The 22,416-nt window shown below is 42.3% G+C and overlaps 1 protein-coding gene across 2 annotated transcripts in view; it reads right to left on the bottom strand.

Moving 5' to 3' along the window:
* Positions 1 to 19,122: 19,122 nt before the first annotated feature.
* SLC24A3 (solute carrier family 24 member 3) overlaps positions 19,123 to 22,416 on the bottom strand; it is a 169,307-nt gene continuing 166,013 nt past the window's right edge. For both annotated transcript variants that reach the window (XM_053394910.1, XM_053394911.1), the window contains exons 16-17: positions 21,642 to 21,707; positions 19,123 to 21,161 (exon numbers count right to left, since the gene is read on the bottom strand). In XM_053394910.1, the coding sequence (XP_053250885.1) occupies positions 21,012 to 21,161; positions 21,642 to 21,707 (216 nt within the window). In that variant the 3' untranslated portion in view covers positions 19,123 to 21,011. The remainder of the gene's footprint in view (positions 21,162 to 21,641; positions 21,708 to 22,416) is intronic.

The following is a 22,416-nucleotide window of genomic DNA, read 5'->3' as shown; positions in this document are numbered from 1 at the left end:
TTTTAAATTTATTTCATCCAAGTAGTTTATAAAGACGTTGAACAGGCACAGAACCCTGTGGCACAGAACTGACAGGGCAAGAAAGTACAAGAACAAGAGAATTTGTTGTTTAGTCGTTCAGTCGTGTCCGCCTCTTGGTGACCCAATGGACCAGAGCACGCCAGGCACTCCTGTCTTCCACTGCCTCCCGCAGTTTGTCAAACTCAGGCTGGTAGCTTTGAGAACACTATCCAACCTTCTCGTCCTCTGTCGTCCCCTTCTTGTGCCCTCTATCTTTCCCAGCATCAGGGTCTTTTCCAGGGAGTCTTCTCTTCTCATGAGGTGGCCAAAGTCTTGGAACCTCAGCTTCAGGATCTGTCCTTCCAGTGAGCACTCAGGGCTGATTTCCTTCAGAATGGAGAGGTTTGATCTTGCAGTCCATGGGACTCCTAAGAGTCTCCTCCAGCAGCATAATTCAAAAGCATCAGTTCTTCGGCGATCAGCCTTCTTTATGGTCAGAGAATAGCTTTTTAAAATTCTGAAGCCAGATTCTCTTGTCTAATAAAATCCTTCTGCAAAATGACTGTTAGTGGTGTCAGTAGTTTTCTTTGAGGTTGTGTATTCCGAAGCACATGTATTATTAGCAGGTTTCAATTAATGCTCCAAGATGCTGCTTTACCTTCCTGAAGATATCACAAGAAATCACCTTTTAGGAAAGCAGTATGTCGCTGATGGGCTAACTTCATTTGCTTTGTTAGGGACTGTTGCATTGATACAGATACATACATATGCATACTTTGCTCCCCTTTATAGATTTGGCTTGTATATCAGAAGGATGTTCTTCCTTTTTCCTCTGAATGCTAACTTTGTCTCTCTTTTAGCAGCTGGAAGGGAAGTGGGACTGAAGGCTTAACCTTCTGAAAGGAATGACTGCCAGTTGCTTTAGCAGTAGCCAAAAGGAAATGTATTCATAGTTTCCCCAGTGGTTTGTTAGGAACATTTCCTTCATGCCATATTTATAGGATACATTTGGGGCCTGGCTCCTGCCAATACAAATTTCTTTTCAGCCGCATAGCTTATTGGGTAACCTTGGGCTAGTAATTCTCTCCCAGCCTAACCTCCTTAATGGTTGTTTTTTAATCCTGTGTATTTGTTTATTTATTACAGAAGTTTATTCTGTCCCATCTTTCTATAATGGGCACTCAAGGTGGCTTAAAACAGGCTGAAAGCAATAAATATAACAATGAAATAATAAATGGCAGCAGTTGAAAATATTTATATGGGAGACCAAATCAATTAAATGAATTGCCCCTGAAAGAGCTGAGTTCCAAGAACAATGAAGAAGAAGGTGCCCTCTTTCCTGACCACCCCATCACCCCTCGGATGATCAGGGGCTCTGGAATGGAATGGCGTGTAGGAAGGGGAAACTCTGTGTGCTTCCCTAATTTACTTGGCGGGAGGGTAGAATAAAAACCTAATAAAGAAACCTCTCCAATACGAAGTGATAATTACTAGTTGCCTTGTAGGTTTGTGGTACATACTTATTTTTAAAAATGGTATCACATTTTCTTAAATATAATCCATTGTAACAAAACAAAACTAAGGAGAAGAATGGAGGGTACATAAAGGCTGTGCAGATACTGTACAAGTATATCTTCCCCTTCGTTCTAAATAACTTCTTCCTTGGACCACAGAGGTGTTGTGTCTTGTGCAGACTCCATCTTGAAAGTGTCCAAACATTTCCCTAGGATGAGATAAAGGATTTGGAGCATGAAAGATGCTAGTGAGTTCTCTCTTGAGTATCTTCTGCTTGTGCAAAGTATTAACGCTCAAAAGTGCTCCCGGCCAGGAACACAGCCCCTCCAAGTGTCCCTATTTTCCTTTTTTTTTTAATAGATATTTATTAAAGTTTCAAAAAAGGTTACAAAGAAAAAGTTACAAAATGGAAAAAGGAAAAAAAAGAAAAAATACAAAAATACAAAGAAATACAAAGTACAGAAAAATAAATAAAGAGCAGTTAAAAACAAATCAATCTTTTCATGTCATATATTTCATTTGCTTGTTTCCCTGACCTCCTCACACCTCCCTTTTTTGTATTCCAGTTCGATTAGTTAGTTCAGCAAACCCTTTTCCTCCTTGTTTTTCTCTTGACCCTTTACCTTAATGTGTTATAACTTTACATTTTCACCTAATAACAATCCATTTTTACATACTCCTTTATAACATTGCTGCCAAAACCACTTAACTTCACTCCGACATCAATCTAACATTCCTTAATTTTGCAGTATTTGTCTAAGTAGTCTTTAAATTTCTTCCAATCTTCTTCCACCGACTCTTCTCCCTGGTCTCGGATTCTGCCAGTCATTTCCGCCAGTTCCATATAGTCAATAACCTTCATCTGCCATTCTTCCAGGGTGGGTAAATCTTGTGTCTTCCAATACTTCGCGATGAGTATTCTTGCTGCTGTTGTTGCATACATAAAAAAAGTTCTATCCTTCTTTAACACCAATTGGCCGACCATGGCCAGGAGAAAGGCCTCTGGTTTCTTCAGGAAGGTATATTTAAATACCTTTTTCATTTCATTATATATCATCTCCCAGAAAGCCTTAATCTTTGGGCACGTCCACCAGAGGTGAAAGAATGTACCTTCCTTTTCTTTACATTTCCAACATTTGTTATCGGGCAAATGGTATATTTTTGCAAGCTTGACTGGTATCATGTACCACCTGTATATCATTTTCATAATATTCTCTCTTAAGGCATTACATGCCGTAAATTTCATACCTGTGGTCCACAACTGTTCCCAGTCAGCCAACATAATATTATATCCGACATCTTGCGCCCATTTTATCATAGCAGATTTCACCGTTTCATCCTGAGTATTCCATTTCAACAGCAAGTTATACATTCTTGATAGTATCTTAGTTTTGGGATCTAACAGTTCTGTTTCCAATTTTGATTTTTCCACCTGGAAGCCAATTTTCTTGTCTAGGTTGTTGTTGTTTAGTCGTTTAGTCGTGTCCGACTCTTCGTGACCCCATGGACCAGAGCACGCCAGGCACCTCTGTCCTCCACTACCTCCCGCAGTTTGGTCAAAGTCTAGGTTGTAGGCCTCCCTTATTTGATAATAATGAAGCCAATCTCGCACTTTATCTTTTAGTTTTTCAAAACTCTGCAATTTCAATTTATCTCCTTCCAAGTGTCCCTATTTTCCAGGGACAGTCCTGGTTTCCGATCTGATCCCAGAATGTCCCGCTTTTTCTTAGGACAACCCTATTTTCATTGGATAAATGTTGGAGGGTATGATACCCAACAAGCTCCTGGGAAGAGATTTGGGAGTGAATTAGGCAGTATCAGAATGGGAGGCAGGTCAGACTGATTTAAAGATAGAACAGTAGTTCATTTTGTGCCACCTAGAATACCAGAAACTCGATTATTAGAGAGTGTTACCCTTCTTGTATTCTGCAGGAATTTCAGAAGGTTGTTAAATTAGGAATAGTCAACTGAGGCCCTTATTTGGCTCCTGTAGCCCTGGTTTTAAGGAATTTCTTACGCAACCTAACAGTGTAATCCTATGCATGTTTACTCAGATATAAGTCCCACTTAGCTAGATGGGACTCACCCAGAGTTGTGTTTTTAGGAATCCAGTTTAACCCACCCGCAGTGTTGATGTCTGCGATGGGCTTAGGATGGTATGTAGTTTCCTATCTGCTGGCCTCTTGTCAACAGAAAGGAACAATGCCAGTTGGGTGGGCTCAGCTGCAGCAGAGGTCCTGGGCTTGCCCAGGTGTGCTGAAAGCTACCCTTGCCAGTTCTAGCAGTAGGAAGCAAATAGGAATCAGAGGCAGAGCAGCTTTGGATCCCTGGAACCCCCACGGGCCTCAGCTACACCAGCATGGAGCTGGCCTGGTGAAAAAAGTAAGAGAGCCGCCACCCCCTTTGGCCCTGGACCGGTACAAGTCGCCAGGGTGGATTTGCGCCACCATTTTGTTGCCCCCTGGCTCCAGATGGGATCACTCAGTTAGTTTCTCTTGCACAAGCTGAGACGCAGGCAAAGCACCTTCTCCCCAGTGTCAACAGCAGCAGACATTTTAAGATAATTCTATCATGAGATATTGATTCCCCTAAAGGGAAATAGGAAAAGCAAATTGTGGATTTGGAATTTTCCAAAGCGGTAAAACATCGTTTATTCAAAGTGGTGGTTGTTGGGCAGGAACAAGATAATAATAATAATAATAATTTATTATTTATACCCCGCCCATCTGGCTGAGTTTCCCCAGCCAAGATAAAATAACTAGTGGCTGTGGATCCAAATAAACAAATACATAACTCAGTTAAAGCACCGAGTGCAGTTGAGCTTATGTAGGTGTAAGTCAATGGGCACAGAGTCAATGCTTTTGGGGACTCCAGCCGTTGCTCAATTCAAAATTTGGGTCCTGTTATTTTCTCAGAAGGAAACTAAAAAAAATTATTCTCCTGCTTTATAATTTTCTGAAATATTACATACAATATTACTTCTTAAGCATCTCATTATGGAATATGAAGTTGATGGTCAAGTGTGAACCATTTTGTTTGCCTGCACTGTTAAATTGGAAAGCAGAGAAAAATATTTATATTCACAAATGCTGTATTATTGTATTCAGATACATCACAAAACGCAAATGACAGAACACTGAAAGCAATTCATATTTCTTTTGTATGTTCAGATACAGTAATGCTGTCATTGTTTAAAGTTATAAGACTTTTTAAAACACAGGTACAAACTTTTGACTTCATGTTGTCAGCAAACAGAAAAATGCATGCTCTCATTTCTTAGGTTTTTTTCTTTTTAATTTCACAAGCAAGTGGATGTACAGCAACGCAGACTAGAAACGCTCTACAACAAACTTTAAAAAGAAACATACAAAAGAAGCCCCATAACTCATAAATACTAGTCTAAGTATGACAAAATTATTTCAACTTATTTAAAAAATATATTAAATATTTATGTGTGCCTCTAACAGTGAAACATTTCAAAACTTTTTTTTAAGGAAAGGGTATAATGAATAAAATGTTTATTATTACAAACCTCTGATTTACTTCAGCTAGGAAGTCCCAGCTGTTAATAAGTTAACAGTTAACTAACTATCTTACATTCTAAGTGCACTGTCATGTTTACACTTTATTTCATCTACAATATTCCTGATAGCATGAAACCAACACCGAGTCATCCATTGATCTGTAAAAAGCTAACATAATAAGAGTTGCTTGATTTCAGAGATGCTCCCATCTGTCGTATTTATTGCTGTGCTTCTGGAAGCCTCAAAGCAAGGTCCAAACCATATCAGGGCACAAGTATTCACCATTTAAATAGCTTTTAAATGTAGCATTTTCATTTAACTATTTTTACAATGTAACAAAGAGGTTAAGAAGTGCATTCATAAAACTAGGCCTGTACAACTTGTAATCCATGAAGGCGAACATGTCCCACCAGGGGCTTTATAAAATGTGTTTGTTTTGGCGGCCTGCCTGGGACTGCAAAAACATGTGTTGGGCTTGATGTGCAGGCCTGGTGGATTTGTCTGGCCACAGAAGCAAGAGTATATATTTCCAAAGTGCTTATCCTCTCCACCCTGTTAGGACTGAATTTTGAGAGGAATTCCACCCTATATTTAGAAACCTGGTGCAACTCCAGAGCCCGTTGCATCTGTGAGAAGACTCATTGAGTGGGAGGGGCTCCAGGGACCTCAGTGCGCCCTTCAGGCCTGTGGAACTCTCACCTCAAAGTGCCAAGCTCACGGCGGAAGAATTTCGAATGAGGGGAGCTTGGGTAGTCACTCACATTGCAAGAGGAGTGTTATGTCTAAGAATTCTTCTCCATACATGTGCCTGTAAATACCTCTGCCTCAATGGAGCTCCAGCACAAAATAGATCAGGGAAGAGGAGCGTGGCCCTCCAAGTATTATTGAATGCCAACTACCGTAAGTCCCAACCAGCATTGCCAATGGTCAGGGACAATGGAAGTTGTTGTCCAACAACAGCTTGAGGTCTTCAGGTTCCCCATCCCTGGAAAATATGAAATAGCTTTCATGCATCCAGTATTTTTCAGTACTGGTGGAAATAATCCAGCAAAACATGCTTTCTATTTTGAGAACGTAAGAACTGATCTGCTGTATAAGATCAAGGTCCATCTAGTCTAAAATTCCATTCTGAGCATTAGCCAGCCAGATGCTCTGTACATGCATTCAGCTCATGGGTCATGTTGATGGGCTTATCCTCCACAAATCTGTCTAATCCACTTTTAAAACCATGTATGCTAATGGCCATCACGCACAGTGTGACAGGGAATTCATTTTGTGGAATGGAAATGGAAAGTGAAACCATACATAATACAATCCTAAGCATGTCAGATGTGAGAACCACTGAGCTCAGTGGGACTTATCCCCTAGTAAGCGTGCTCAAGATTCACTTGAATAGCTTTGGGATGCACTAAAAGCAACAATTATTAGCAACATAATTCTAACTTTGTTGTGAACCACCCTGAGATCTTTGAATGAAGGGTGGTATACTACTACTACTACAATAATAATAATAATAATAATAATAATAATAATAATAATAATAATAATATTTTGCTCATGAAACTCAACCTTGTTGGGCCATGCTCATGTGCCAATATCTCTTTATATTGCTCTGTGACTAGATTTTCAAAATAGATGCAACTGCCATTTAAAAACTATTTATGTTGTCTTCCTAGGACAGTTATTGTGTCCGTGCAAAATTGGCCACAATCCATGGTGAGGTTCTCCTGTCCAAGTCCCACGCAAAAGAATGAGATCTGTGCAAGAACGCACAGTATTGTTCCAGTACAGCTCCCATTAATTTCCATTAAGCTTCTGCGGGAGAACTTACCAATGGAGTTTACATCTTATTTTTAATAATTTGCTCACCCCACCTCCCGCAATTGAATAAAAAACATAATTTGCAACTGATGTGGATTACAAAATACTATAAAGAGCCAATATTACTTCAGAGAAAATCACTACAAAACTACAATTTATAGAACAGACAATATGTTTAAACCATTCTCACTTGCTTTCCGCTTGTGTTGTGCAAAACATACATTTTTCTGTCCCTTTGATACATCAAAACTCACGCTGAAAAGCCCATTTGTATTCCGAAGCACAGAGGCACAAAACAGAAAGCTCCCCATCATGCTTGCTTACAGAACGTTCCTGGCTCTGCCCCTTCCATTGAAGTGAATGGAAAGTCATTACAAGGGTCAGGAATCTGCATACCAGGGACACAAACGGGGTGGGGGGTAAATTCTTAATTTTCTCAATGGTTCAGCACTGCAGCACACAAGTATAGATGGTTATGGGATGGCACCAATGGGCAATGCAGGGGGAGGAGCATGGGAAACTTACACCCTTTTCTCAGTTGCTGTCCAGGCTGTTGTACAGAAGAGTTAGAGGGTGGCAAAGAACTCTCCTAAATGCCCGACTATTCTCTCCACTCCTAAATCGCATAACAGCTGCAGAAGGGGACGGCAGGCATTGTGCATTTGTACATTGTAAAGTGCCTTCAACTTTTTTTTTTAATAGCATACTAGCACAAATTCACAAGTGATGATGAAGAACTGCGGAATGGGTTGAAGGATACTTAAAATGGATGGATGTCATCCTCTGACTTCTGATATGTACAACCCTCACCTCCCCTACCCAAAATCCTAGAGTCTTCCAACAAAGTTAAAATTATCCTAAGGAATGTTTCCTCCTACAAATGCTTTACTTTTATTAGAATTAATTTCAGCAAGCATAAGAAAATAATTGGTCTGAAAACACTATTGTTTCTTTTATTTTCCCACTTTTATTGAAACACTAGAGATCATAAGAAATAGTTATGAAGTTGGAACGGGATAACCCTTTGGTGTCTTGTATAAACACACATGCACACACAAATGTACCACAAAACCTGAGCCATTACTACTTATATTTTTTAAAGTGTATATTCAGTACGCACCTTAGAGAAGTGTGCCAGCTCTAACAGTGCATATACGTTCATTGTTTAGTATATAAGAATGACGACAGCAACAATGTAATAGATGACCAGCTCAGAGGTTGACACAATTAATGCTAAAGGGCACAATCCAGCAGAAATCCTATGCCATGACCACTGAAACAAGCTCTTGCTCATTCCTTTCAGCGGTGCTCGTGCCAGATAACTTCTAGACAGACTTTGGTACAGGAAAGCACAAAAGCAGATGGCTCATTTGGAGTACTATGCTTAAAGAAATAAAATACTGTATGATCAGACTTAAATAACAGATTTACATAACCTCCCAGTATAAGGATTGCTTCCTTGGTACACAACCTACATTCTCAATGAAAAATAAATAAAATAAATATGTGGATAATTTCCCAGGCCACTGCATGCAAATCAAAAACTTGCCCTATATGCAAAGAAGGAAACCAGTTCAGCAAACCAAACACTAATGATAAATGCTACAAAAGTTACAAAGATACACCCAGTTACACCTAATGCATTATACACACGACTGAAGTGCTATGTTATTGTTCAGATTTTCATATATTCATAAATATTCAAAACTAGCAATCATATTTTATGCTTAGAAATATGAGCCTTTTAAACTGCTGACAGTAATCAGCTCAGCAGCAACCAACAGCTAATTTCTATTCAAATGGCAGCCAGCTACCACAGACTGGGGGATCTTAATATAATATAAAGTATGTAAGATACAAACTTGAATATAAATCTATGCTCCTTAATTTTTTAAAAAATAAGGACAGAAATGTTTCCACCTATCCATGCAGGATGTTCAGTCTTCAAGAACATTTAAATGCTCATGAAAATTGCATTCATCCTATTGGAACAGCAATAGTCAGTGCACAGGCCACCATCACATCATTAAAAAAGGCAGGAGACCCTCTTTTCACATAGCAAACAGGTGGGCTAAGAATTATACATAAGAGTAATTTTATCTGTGCTCAGTGCCAACTCCACTTTGAAACTGCTACTTTCTCCACTGAATAACTTGAGATTGTGAAAGCACATAATAATTAATTATTGACATCTCAGTGGATATGTAATCTATTAGTAGAACGGGAACCAATGGAATAATTCCACTTGCCCTGCATTTTTCTGTGCAAATGAAAAGCTGTATCACTGCATGCAGCTTTAGTGTGTGTGGAAACACGTTTGTAGATATGTAGGAAGACTCAAAAAGAAAAGGAGCAGATTGTGTCAGCAAATGCTTGTGTTTATACTACAGCACAACACGCCGACCTACAAGCAAGGGGCCAAGACCACAGGAGCATCTGTGGAAGGACACCACTGCTAATATGATTTGCATTATATACAAGTTGGGACTACAAGCATTGGGGGAGGGGTGACATAAGGCCCCCTCTCCCTTCCCACTGCAATGCTTCACTGCATTCCTCCTGAAGGGGGGCTCAGGAGGAGCCCTCCTCTTCTCTGGCCTTTTCTTTGCATTCTCTACCTCAGCTGACCACCACTACAAAACCAATAGGCAAATTATGCCACATCTAATGTTAAACCCATTAATTTCCTAGCAGAAAGCAAGCTAGAGAGCAGTAGGGACTTGGGCCTCATCTCCATACACGCACAGTAGACTGAAGTGGTAAATGGACAAGGCCACTTCATTGGGCTCCTCCAACATGGCTGCCTACCAAGGCTACTCCTAAGCTCTCCTAAGTTTGCTTCTTTCCTTTCAAGTTCCCCAAGAGTAGAAATCTAGCACAGCAGGAAGTCAAAACATAGAGCATTTCTCCCTGGCACGATAGGTTTCTCCCCTGCCACAATGTTTTGTATGTGAAAGAACATTCACCTGCAGTCCCCACCTGCAATATAAAGTGGTCTTACCACTGCAGGATTCTTCTGCCATATTCTGCTGCATGCTCAGACCAGGCCCCAATTATGTCTATCTTTTTCTGGATTGCACTCCAGCGCAACAATCTATATTCTGAGGCCTCCGTGGAGATCCTGTAAATGTGGGCTTTCCCATTCACTTCTATGATGGGGGGGGGAGGTATGCATGCATTCCTGTGCATGTGTGATGTTGCATGGAAATGAACAGAGAACCCTGTGTAGACCAAGGATAAGAATCCTGTGGACCTCCAGATATGATGGGGCTGCATTGGCCAAGGTGGCAGAGGCTGATGGGAGAGAATGTCCAACAACAACATCTGGGTGGTCTCAGATTCCCCATACCTGTTTGAGAGCTCTCTGTATTCAAGAGACTGACTGGTCCAGAGGATAAAATTATTGCTTTTATATCAAATGGGTTACTATTCTTTATCAAATGATAAACAGAAAAATCAGAAAATTCTTCTGTCTCAGTTGGTTGAGGGAGATGGCTCCCCTGGCGAGAAGTTTGAATTCTGCTTATTTGCTTTAACTCTCACAAAGTTGCTTGAAGTGGAATCATGCCAACCATGTTTTGGCCCTTCTGGACCTACTGCCACCGCCTGGAAAAAAAGGATCAACCACACACACAAAGATTCAGGGGCAAAACTAGGATTCATTTCACCTGGGCCAAAGACCCAGTTTGGCACACACACACCCCACACATTTATTTGTGTGTGTGTGTGTGCATGCGTGCACACACACAGACACAGAGGATGGGCCCTCAATGGGGCCCTCTGGAGGCTTCACCTTGGGCAAAAAGCCTCGCTAGCCCCTCCCCACCCATAGCTACGTCTCTGGTTTATCTCTACTGATCCAGGGATGGGGAACCCGTGGCTCTCCAGATGTTACTGGACTACAGCTCCTGTCGTCATTCCTGGTCCCTGGCCACGCTGGCTGGGGCTGATGTCCAACAACATCTGAAAAGGCCACAGATTCCCATTTGCACTCTAGTTCTTGAGACTGGCATAACCAAATGCCTTTGGTGAAACCTTTCATATTAAGAATTTAGGATTGTATATTGCATTGCTTCAAAGTACAGGGGGTATCTGGGGAATTGTGCAATAAAGTTGGTATGCCTAAGTGGAATCTATAATTTAGACTTTTAAATGTATGCTCAAAACACCATAGGTACCCTAAAAACATACTGAGGAGGCCCTAAGAAACAAAGAAAGACTTCATTTTCAGTCTACAGCCTTGCAATGCCAATTAGGTACATCTCTTTACAGCATGTGTATCTCTCACAGAGAAAGACCACCTTGCAACATGCTGTAGCATTCACTCATATTCATAAGCAATTTGTAAGATGGCATGGTGGCTCCTTTTGGTATCAGGCTGTTGGAAGAAACTGAGCACAGTGCAGGAGGCAGGACAGAGAGAAGAATTCAGTTCCCTTTATCTGCATGCACTTTTTTCATTGGAAACATTATTGCTTTATGAGTAAATGGGACAGGCAGATGAATAAACAGAAGTGGCTTCTTACACCACACCACATTCAGTAGTGATTGTTAGATTGTTCTCTGCATCTTGGGCAATATTTGCTTGTCCATTAGGGTGAATGCCCTAACTTGAACTAGACTCCACATGCCTGCCCACTTACTAATATCCAGTCCATGAAGTGGTTCTGGGTGTCAGTTTCCTGCTCCTTAGTTTCTGTGTTGCCTTTGTAGCACTTGGCAGAGAGGAGGATGGGGACAAAACTAGAATTAGTTGGCTGTGCCTGTGGCCTCTCTGTCTTCTGTCTAGTCTCAATGGGCATCAACCACCCTGGAGACTATTCTGAATCTCCTCTTTCTGCCTACTGTTCAGTCGGGGGACTATGATGTTTTTTGCTGCTCTGTTTAAAAACAGAAATAGATCAACCTGATTTTGCACATGCCCACCTATTCAGCAATTTCCCCAGGAGACACCTTATTGCTTCCTTCAAGGGGAAGTGCAATTGTCCTTTAAAAAACAACACACCAACACAAAACTTGCACATCTTAACCCCATGCCAACATTCCTAAGTCTGTTCCTTGTTTGTTTTCTATTGCCCAACAAAATCAGGTGTTGGGGTGGAAAGACATATGTGTGCACAATCAGCATTCATTGAAAGGAAGGAGGGCGGAAAAAACTCATAGTCTTAAGAGGATGAATTCTGTTTTCACTACTCCTTGCAGGAAAAGGCAGGCTATAGATGAAATTAATAAATGATCATGAAAGACAGCGTAGATGCATTCTGAGCCTATGTCTCCAGGATTTTTCTTCTATCATCCAAAGAAAATGACCATTTCATATGCCCCAAATAGAAGGCGCTAATATGCAGCAGTTAGCCTAAGACTGGCATGTAGCTTGTCATATTTGACACTGGGGGGTTTCTCTGTGGGAAACCAGATATGAAGTCAATAGTTGTCAAGACTCTGGGGTCCTTAGTGGGCCTAGTGTCAGATTGTGGCATTCTAGAGCAGTTGCCAGGACCCAAACTCCCCCTGCCCTTTAAACAGTAGCTGTTGATGGGTAAAAGGATAGCACTGAGACCACGGAGACCCAGGTTCAAATTCCTACTCAGCCATGAAGTTCATTGATCTTCACCTAACTTACCACTCATTGGGTTGTTACGAGGATAACATGGGAACAGTCATGTTGACCTCACTGGATTAAAAGTGGGATGTAAATGTACCTGGCCACATCAGGGACAATTTGCTGTAAATATAAATGGCATCTCTCAAAACCAACCGCCTAGCGCTCCCCATGGCTTAAAGCTGGGATCTCATTTATGAGTTTCCTGGGACCTAGGACCCAATTACTGGCAGGAGGTGCTTTTTGAGATCAGCTGGGAAGACCTTCCTGGTAACACCACCTTTGAATGATGTCAGATGAGCTGTGCACAATGGAGGGTCATGTTAGTAATAGTCCTGCAGCTGTATTGTGAGGCTGTATTGACTGATAGTATCTTGGGGAGTGATTAAGGGCATACTGGAACTTTAGGTTTGGGCAGTTGAAGTGAATCCAAGGGCTCTGTTTGGACTTTTTTGCAGTTTGAAAACTGATGGGAAAATGCATTGAAAAGTGTGGGGTGAATAGACGACTAATGAAAATATGTAGAAACACCCCACAAGCAGCTCAGGGTGGATGTTCAATAAATACTGCAAATCAGGATGAATACTCTGCAAACAGGTCATCTGGAGGGCCCCCAACTCTCATCTGTTAGTGGGTAAAGGCTGGAAGACCCCCTTTCAGGGATGCTGTAATTGGCACGGCAGGAGAGTAGGGATAGAGATTGGCCTTTAATGCACCTTCCAACTCTAAAACTCTATGATCAAAACACAGTTGGAACAGCAGTTAACTACAGGCCAATCTGCCAAACTTGCAAGGGAAACAGAGGATTGGTGGTATAGGCAGAAGCCACAGTGTAAGACACAATGACATCTTAAGACACATACATACCACACACACGGACAAACAATATAATTTCTGGCTACAGCTGAAATTTCAGGCTGTCAGTTTTTAACATTTCCATGCATTTAAAAAACCCTTCTTGAAAGTAGAAAGCTAGAACACCAGGAAGGCAAACATCCTAACCCAGCCCTCCCTGCTGAGCAAGTTTCCTACTTGCAGAGATGCTTTTTTAACTGAGAGGGAGCAGGATAGCTCAGTTGGTTAGAGCATGCTGCTGATAATGCCAAGGATTCAGGTTTGATCCCTGTACAGGACACCTTAATATTCTTGCATTGCAGGGCGTTGCATTAGGTCCTCAGGGTCCCGTCCAGCTCTACAATTCTATGGATCGATGAAAAAAGAATCCTGCACCCTGCAGTTGGAGATGGTCTAGTCCTGTAACATGGCATGGTATGTTTGTGCGACAGCCTAACTCTTGAGCTTGATCCTCAGACTGAAGAACTTGCTTCTTGGGTGAAGACTGCCTGACCAAAGGACAGCAAATCCTGCTCTGTAGGGAAAGAGTGCGTGAGGGCACCCCGAGGTCATGCTGCATGGAGCCCCCTCACGGCTGAGTGTGCTTTGCTCCTTCTCATCGCACTGCCAACCATGGATTTGACAGTCATGTGAAGGGGCTCTCTGTACAGGTCCTCCGTGTGAAAAAGCAACCTTTGTGTAGGGGAGCTGTACATGAGTGCATCTGGTGGGGTGTGTGGGCAAGACAGTGCAATCCTCTTAAATTCCTGCTTCCTTCTCCTGACTGATGCTCTAGAGGGCAATCCCTGTGCCTGTTTTGGACCACCCACCTGCTTCTGTCCAATCAGACTGATGGTCAGTTTCTCTCTCCAAGTCACGAAACCTGAACGGTTTGGAGCATACTTGTGTTGAGGCCTGGCAATTCATTTCTGCCTCCCCAGGATACTTCCTAATTTCTGCCTCCAACTGCAGCCAAAGTAATTCAATACAAATGACCAAAAACATTTTCTGTATTATGGTCATTTGTCTATTGAGAACAATGTAAAAGACAGTGCATTCATTAGCATGTGTTTTGGTAAGGAAAATCTGCTGAATCAAACGTTTCTTTTTCATCTCCTGAGTTATTATTTTCTGTAGCTACGTTGAACAATCAGAACGTTCTGGAGAACCATCTAAAAGCAGTTAGCCTGACTAAATCTACTGTAACAGTTTGGCTAATCTAGTACAGTGGTGCCTTGGGTTACAGACGCTTCAGGTTACAGACGCTTCAGGTTACAGACTCGGCTAACCCAGAAATAGTACCTCGGGTTAAGAACTTTGCTTCAGGATGAGAACAGAAATTGCGTGGCGGCAGCGGGAAGCCCCATTAGCTAAAGTGGTACCTCAGGTTAAGAACAGTTTCAGGTTAAGAACTGACCTCCAGAACGAATTAAGTTGTAAACCTACAAATTGCACTGAATTGCACAGTACTTATTTTGATCATGTACAGGATCAGGCTGCAAGGGATATGAAACAATACTCTACTCAAAACAGAGGGGAGCCTTTTTTGTGGAGTGAAGACCATTAGCAAGGTCCTGAAGGGCCACATTTTCTCTTGGGACTCTGCCAGGAGCTGCATGCTGGCTGTAGGTGGGACCCAGGTCAGTAGGTCACCCCTTTTCTTCCTGCCATGCCTCCCCCCTCCCCAATCTCTCTCATTTCTTCCCCGCCCAGTGGGGACAGATTGCACTTTCCTGAGGTCTGAGCAGACTGCTTGCACAGGGGTTTGGACTTAGGCTGAAAGCTGTATCTCTTTGGCAACCTGCAACCTACGCCTGCCCTAGAGCAAGGCAGCAGCTGATGTCATTGCCCAGGGCCAGGGAAATGTCTTGTTCCCAACTCTGATTCAGTCCAGAGGATGCCCAGGAAACAAAACATCAAGTCTGTATTATTTATGGATTGGGATGTATGTCTTTGTTGATTCTACGCTGGGGTGGGGGTCCCTGTAGTCCTCTCCCTGCTGCTTGACTACAACTCCCACTATCCTTGACAACTGGTTTTGCTGCTTAGGACAGATGGCAACTGCAGTCCAAATGCATCTGAAGGGCCACAGGCTCCCCACTTCTGCATTTGATAATGCTTTCTGTGTCTGGCACAGTACTTCTGACCCACATCATTTCTCCAGTGCAATGGTTTGGCCCAGCTCATGATATACACATGCCATAGCAGCTTGTGAGCCTGTCCTTGTGAAGCTTTCTCAATGCCTAGCTCATTCAACTGGTTTTGCAGATAATCTTTAATCATATTTTCCCCCTGAGAAGTCTGTATATCTCAAATTGGCAAGCATTTCCTGTTTCACACATCAAAAAAAAATGCAAAGCATGTTGACTGACCCAACCAATATGAATCCTTGGCTATACAGTTATAAGGGATACTTTTTGAATAAACCAAGTTCCAACACTAGTGCATTTTCTGTTAGAAAAATCCATGCTTGCTTACATACATTTTTCAACAACCCCCCCATCCCACCACCCCAAACACTACAAGAACAACATTCTCTTTGGTAGTAGCCAACTCACTGAGTTCTTGAAAGTACACTCAAGGCTAACAGAGCTGACCCTGCTGCTCAGTCTACATGAAAATTCCCCAGAACTCTTTGAAACAACAGCCAAGATAAAAAACTATGAAAACATTTTTTTTTTTATTCCTGGGGATTTCTGTTCTGTGTTTGCTTTTATATATGCAGTGATTCCATGACTGTAGCTACTTAAAACGCACACAGATTATTATACCAAAAAATGTTCACAACTTGGTACAAAAGCTTGTGTTATTAATTTTATCTTGGAAACAAAGGAAACTTGCTCACCAAAGAAATGTCTCCAATTCATTTTGAACCTATTATGCCGGGTTTATTTTATTTTATTGGTTGGAGGGGGGGAAGGCTACCAAATACATTCTACTCATTTCAGCAGGACTTATGGGTGAGCAACAGGCTACAGATTATATCCTACATGGTACAATCCACTATATAACAAGTGGTAACTCACTATAAATGTGTGTGTGACCTCAGTTGGTAACCTGTACAATCCTACTAAGTAATGAGAATTTTGCCCCAAGTCAGCCCTAATTATATGATTTGAAGCAGAAAGGACGGTAAAATTATCTTCACAACTAGGCATTACACCTGACCACTTTAATTGTTGCCTACACATCACAGTAAGCTATTACACATTGTTAAGATGCAGTAGGTATGGAAGTCTTCCTAAAACCAGCAACCAGTGTACCAGGAACGGGAGCCAATTCAGACAACTAAATTGATATGTTCAAAATGTGGGTTGAATGGATCGCTCTAGAAGGATCCATTTGTCTTGCATTAATACGTCAGCATGCATCTAGCCAGCATTTCAAAGTTACATAGACTTTACTTCTGTAAATGAGCCAAAAGTGAGTGATTCAAGGTGAATCAATCTCTCATTCAGATACACACACATCACCAAGCACTGAATTTTGGCTGGATACACATGGTCATCAGAAGCTGGGGCTAGGACTCAGTCTAGAAAGCTACTTAGGGTTGTGTGTGTTCCAGCCTTAAGAGTCCAAGCCATGCGCAACAGGGAACACTGCTATGCAACACCAGACCCTGTAATTAGCACTTAGTATGAAGCCTCTGGACTGACCAAGACTGTATATAAAATACTAGGAGTCTGACCTTCACCAACTCCAGTTTCATCAACTGACCTCAGAGAGGCAGGGCTGGGGGGCACACACTTCAGGTCTGAATTTAGGAACACTCAGTGGTCTTTCTCTGGAACTGACATGCAAACCAAATCCTCATTCCCCAACTTGAATCAAATTGGCTCACATTCCTGACCCGCTTTCATAATGTCCATCTGCTGTGCTAGAAAAGCACATTCAATGCTACAGAACTCCTACAATATATGATTCCCTCCCACATGAAAGGTCTCTTTGATGCAGATAATACTATGCTGTATCACAAGATATATAAAGGCTATTTCATAGAAATAAATCCAACTGGCTCCATTGGAGCTGCCCTCCAAATAGTTGAAAGATATTCTGCTTAAAAAGGTCTTCCAAATACAAGCTATGGGCTTATCCACATTTACCTTTTGCCTTGCTCTTTCCAGTTGCATGGTCACACTTAAAAGCTTTGTATCCCAGCATGTTCCTTTTCTAGCTGCAGAGCTTTCCCTGTGAAAACCTGTTCTTTAGTGCTTGGAGCAAGTGTCAAGTCTAAGCAGATTGCTGTTTGCTCCAACTGCGCTTTAAAGAAAGGGCTTTTTGCAGGGAAAGCTCTGGAGCAAGGGGCGGCGGCGGGGGGGGGGGGAGGTGCTCAGAAACAGAGCTTTAACGTGTGGACCATGCCTGGAAAGAGTGGAGGTGAAGTAAGTGTTGCTAAGCCCTATTGTACAATCAAGTAAGCAGTAAGCAACTAACTTTTAAAAATCCTGATGTATTTCTGGGTGCTAAAATTTTGATTAAAGGAAGAATGGTCACTATTACTGATTTAATAAAAAACACCACTAAGAAGGAATGGCACAAATGTCAAAAGCAAACCTTTTCAAACTGTGTTCTGGGAATCCTGGAGTTCCTCTGATGCTTATCAGGAGGACAAGTTCCATCCCCGTTACTTAACTTTCCCTGCAATCAACAGCTGTAGCAAAGTGTTGGGTCTGTTCTAGACTGCACTGCCATTTGAAGGCGAGACTAGTTCCTTATATAAAGAGTGTGTGCAACTTAGAATATGTCCCAGAATCCTCTGCAGCACACATGTGTCCCATGAGAGATGCTTGGGGCTTCTCCACAGACAAGCTGATGTGGAATCACCCTTCCCTTAAAGATAGAAATCAGAAAACCACTGGTCTAGAGAAATGGGATTACCTCATGACAGACATTAGAACATGGGTCAGCAAACTAAGGCCCGCGGGCCGGATCAGGCACAATTGCCTTCTGGATCTGGCCCGCGGACGGTCCAGGAATCGCCGCGTGGATCGCTAGCACACACACACATTCTCTCCCTCACACGGCGGCGGTGGCGGCACCTCCTCCTGGCCTCTCCCCGCCCTGCCTAGAGGAGGAAGGGGGCTGGGCTTTGTTGGTGCCAGCGCTCAAGCGGCCGCCATTTTAAGCAGCCCCTCCCCGGAGCCCTTTCACGTGCCACTCATTGTCGCTCTGCCACCTGCCGCTCGCGAGACACAGGTAAGCAGCCACTGGGGCTCGTGGTGCTCTTGCATCATTTTTTCCTCCAAAATATAGTCCAGCCCCCCACAAGGTCTGAGGGACAGTGGACCGGCCCCCTGCTGAAAAAGTCTGCTGACCCCTGCATTAGAAAATTATTCATAAACTAGTAGAAAACTGTATAGTAAACCCACATTTTGCATGCATTTAGTTTGTGTGCATTCAGCTTTACGCACGTGGAATTTTTTTTAAGGGGGTGGGAAGTGGGCAGGTTTCAGGAAAAATGACTTTGGCAATCCCACCCACAACTGAACCAAATAGGTTTTTGACTCTATGTGATTATGGCTTTAGATAGGATCCCTGGAACGTAACCCCCATGTAAGTTGTGGGCCTAGTGTACAACTTGAACAATGTTACTGAAGTTGTTTTGACACAGAAATGCAAACATCAAAAAAGTATGTGTGTTTTTGTGAGAGTGGTGGGATGGAGGGAAAATGAACCACCTCCTCCATTCTCCATTGAACTATGGGGTTCACTCTCCCAGGCTGGCCATTGATCAGCCATGTATGTGGCTACAAGAAACAAGGAAAACTCCAACAACTACTAGGTGCTCACTGTGGATATCGTAAGATAAAGCAAGGTGCTAGGATGAAGGGAGTTTGCAGATTAGAAAATTTTATTTCACACCATTTATCCCAAGGAAATTCATTTTAAAATAATCAAGTGTAAAAGTGCAAACCAGTGGGTAGATAGGTTTTTTACTCTGGAGCATGCTTTTAACCCCAACACTTCAAGCTTGCTGCTTCTCTGTTAATAATGACCTTTGTTTGTACCATAGACAAAATATACCTCAAACATTTGCCCAGCAGGACAACTATGAAGCTGTGACAGTGTTGGGTGGCTCTACCAAGGTGTAATGCATTTGTCATACAGACAAATGCAGTATTGCACCAAAGACAGCAGGGCCAGTGTAATGCTGAATGGCAAATCTTTCACAATCACCTCAGCTACTAAATACTCAGTTTTCAAAGTGCCACCGTCATTCCTCCCTGTTCCTCCCCCCTGCCCTACCTCCCAGAGGACATAGGATGAATTCTAAGCACTTTTGTATTAGGTAGATGACATGATTCACTTGGAAGTGCTCCTGAAATGGAGCTCACACAGGACAAATTCCCAGCATATTGTGCCAGATGCATCTGTAAGAGAGAAAAAACCCTACCCAGGTCCAGTGTATCCTTTGCAGAGTGGCAAATGATAACATCAGCAATAATATATGTGCAAAATATGCCTTTCAGAAACCAGTGTCTATAACTAACTTTTTAAAAAATGTGTGCCATGTGCTTATGTTCTCCTCTCAGTTAAAAAGATAGCTTTACATGCCCTTTCCCCACTTCCCAGTCTCCAATACATTGAGAGCTCATCTGACAATCCAGTAGCCTGAGGTCTGAGCTGAACCCAGACTACTTTGGTTCAAGCCTTGGCTCAGCCCTCAAGGGACTCATCGGCTTTTGGCACATCGTCCTCGCTCAGCCTCAGCTCCACCATTTGAAGAAAAATTCCCTATGGGAATATGAGTGACTTACCTTGCAGGATTCTTGCCAGGGCAAAGAAGGTAAGGATTGCAAAGCACTTTTCAATCTAAAAGTGCTACAGAAACTAGAAATATTGAGAAATCACAAATAGGTCAGTCCAGGCTTTGCTTCTGACCTTACATTTCAGATTACTGACAGTTAAAAACCAGAACTCCACCTTGTTAGCCTTCCAGAGTAGGCAGGCCTAAAACTATTGCTTGGAAATATAACAAACAACTTAGCAATCAAATTCTGACGACAAGAATAAAATGGTAGCAACATTCAGTTCTATAGTCTGCATTCAGTTAGGGTTCCTCTCAAATAGCTTTGAGCAATACACGACTTCCTGTGAGGAAGCCATGTTGTACTACCTCCGTGCTTTCTTTCAAAAAGTATGAAGTCCATTCCTACTAACAAGTACCTGGAACTCAGCTCCCTGAGTGCCATTTGTGACTTTTGGATCTTCCAAATGAAACTGAAAACTCAGAAACGTAAGGAAGTTGCAAGAAACCTTGTCTTGGAGGGGGCGGGGGGCAGAATAAAATAGATCCCTTCTGTTTTCCTCAGAAAGCACCCAGCGCAATGTACCTCTTCTTTGTATCCTAGCTATAGTCTCAATTCATAAATTAGATTAGTCTTCAAATAAGTTAAAAAGAAGAAACTGTGGCAGTTCAGTTTCTCTGGCTCAGTGCCAGGTAGAAGATAGTTCATATAGACTGCAAGTCACTGTTTAGAGTATCTGAGTTTGTAAATCTTCACATCGATTCAGGAGGTTTCCAGATGTGTGTCTGTATGTGTGAAGGAGTGGCTTAGAAAGAGCTAAGCCCAAACAGGAAGAGGACCCAATGAACAGTGAGGAGGTGTACTTCATGGCCTTCATGAGGCACCCCCACTGCTTGGAGATGCCAACCATGTTTCATATTGCACAGGTACAGAAGAAAATTGCCTCTCAGCAGTCCATCCACATGATCAGTGATCTCTGCACATAGGCAAATTCACAAAAGTGAAGACATTAAATTCTGTCATGATGGAGAAACACAAGAAGATGCCGTAGAGCAGAAGGCACACGCACCCCAACTTCTTGTCCAGCTTCCATTTGTTCAAGTGAACACCAAACACCTGCAAATAGACAATAAGAAATGTTTTTCTTGAGGCGCATAAAACAATTTCACATAGATATAGAGCTGAACTAGATGAGAGGTAGATTTAATGGAGCGTGACCGGTTTGGTTGCACTGGGCTTGGAGCCTCAAGGGCAGCACAACTATGATGTAGAATCGAAGGAGAGAGGAAGGGGGCTTCAAATTTTGGCGTCGCTGACATTTGAGACCCAAGTCCACCTCAGCCTAGATCTACCAGCCTGCTCCTAGAAATCTCTCATCACTTCTATAGCTACCATTTGGTCTGAGCAGACCCTCTGGGCACTAGAAGCCTTTGGAAGATGCTGCCCATGAATCACCATTACATTTATCACAACACACACTGCTACATTCCACAACTGCACCATATTTCATACATGCCTCACCAAAATGGGGTTAAGCTTTTATTTCACTATTTGCTACTATCTTAAAAGTTCAGAATAAAATTGTGATCTACTTACAGTAACGAAAACTGATGCCAGCAGCAAGCCCACAGAATAGATAAGTCCTCGGCTGTTTAAATAAATCTGAAAAGTTAATGCAACTGTTTAAGAATTCTGTCTCCACTTTGATTATAATGAACTAGTTATAATCACTACACAGCAGAAAACTGTAATCTCATAGATATAAATGAGATAAGACCATTATATCACATTCTTTTACACCAAAGGGAATATTGTATTCAAAGCAACACTGCTGCCCTTTGATCCACAGAATTGGGCAGGCCTGGCTGTTTTCGATTTCTGAATGTATATTTATTTATTTATTCTTTGCATTTCAACCTCACCTTTCCATAATAATCACAGCACCTCACATTCCTTAAAATAATAGGAAAATAATCAGACGAAGAGCAAATTATAGCAGATATTCTAAAGGCAGCCACAGCCGTTGCCAAAACCTTGTTAAGGGCAGTATTTGGCAAAACCCCACAGGAATAAGGTAGTCTTTGTTTCTCAATAAAAGTGAGCAGCAATGAGGCCAGGTACCCCTCTCTTAGGAGGCTGTTCCAGATTATGGGTGCTACAACCAAAAAGGTTCCGTCTCTAATGCACACCAGCCAATGACTAGGCCCACACGGAAGAGGTTGGAAGGAATGACTTGGGTAGGGGGAGGTTGAATTGAACCTAGAAATAAACCATAACCCAGGGGTCAGCAAACTTTTTCAGCAGGGGGCCGGTCCACTGTCCCTCAGACCTTGTGGGGGGCCGGACTATTTTTTTTTTAGTGAACAAATTC

The sequence above is a fragment of the Podarcis raffonei genome, chromosome 7, assembly GCF_027172205.1.
Source record: "Podarcis raffonei isolate rPodRaf1 chromosome 7, rPodRaf1.pri, whole genome shotgun sequence".
Classification (NCBI taxonomy): domain Eukaryota; kingdom Metazoa; phylum Chordata; class Lepidosauria; order Squamata; family Lacertidae; genus Podarcis; species Podarcis raffonei.
Note: the sequence above shows the minus strand (reverse complement) of the source record. Positions and strands in the feature narration are given on the sequence as shown.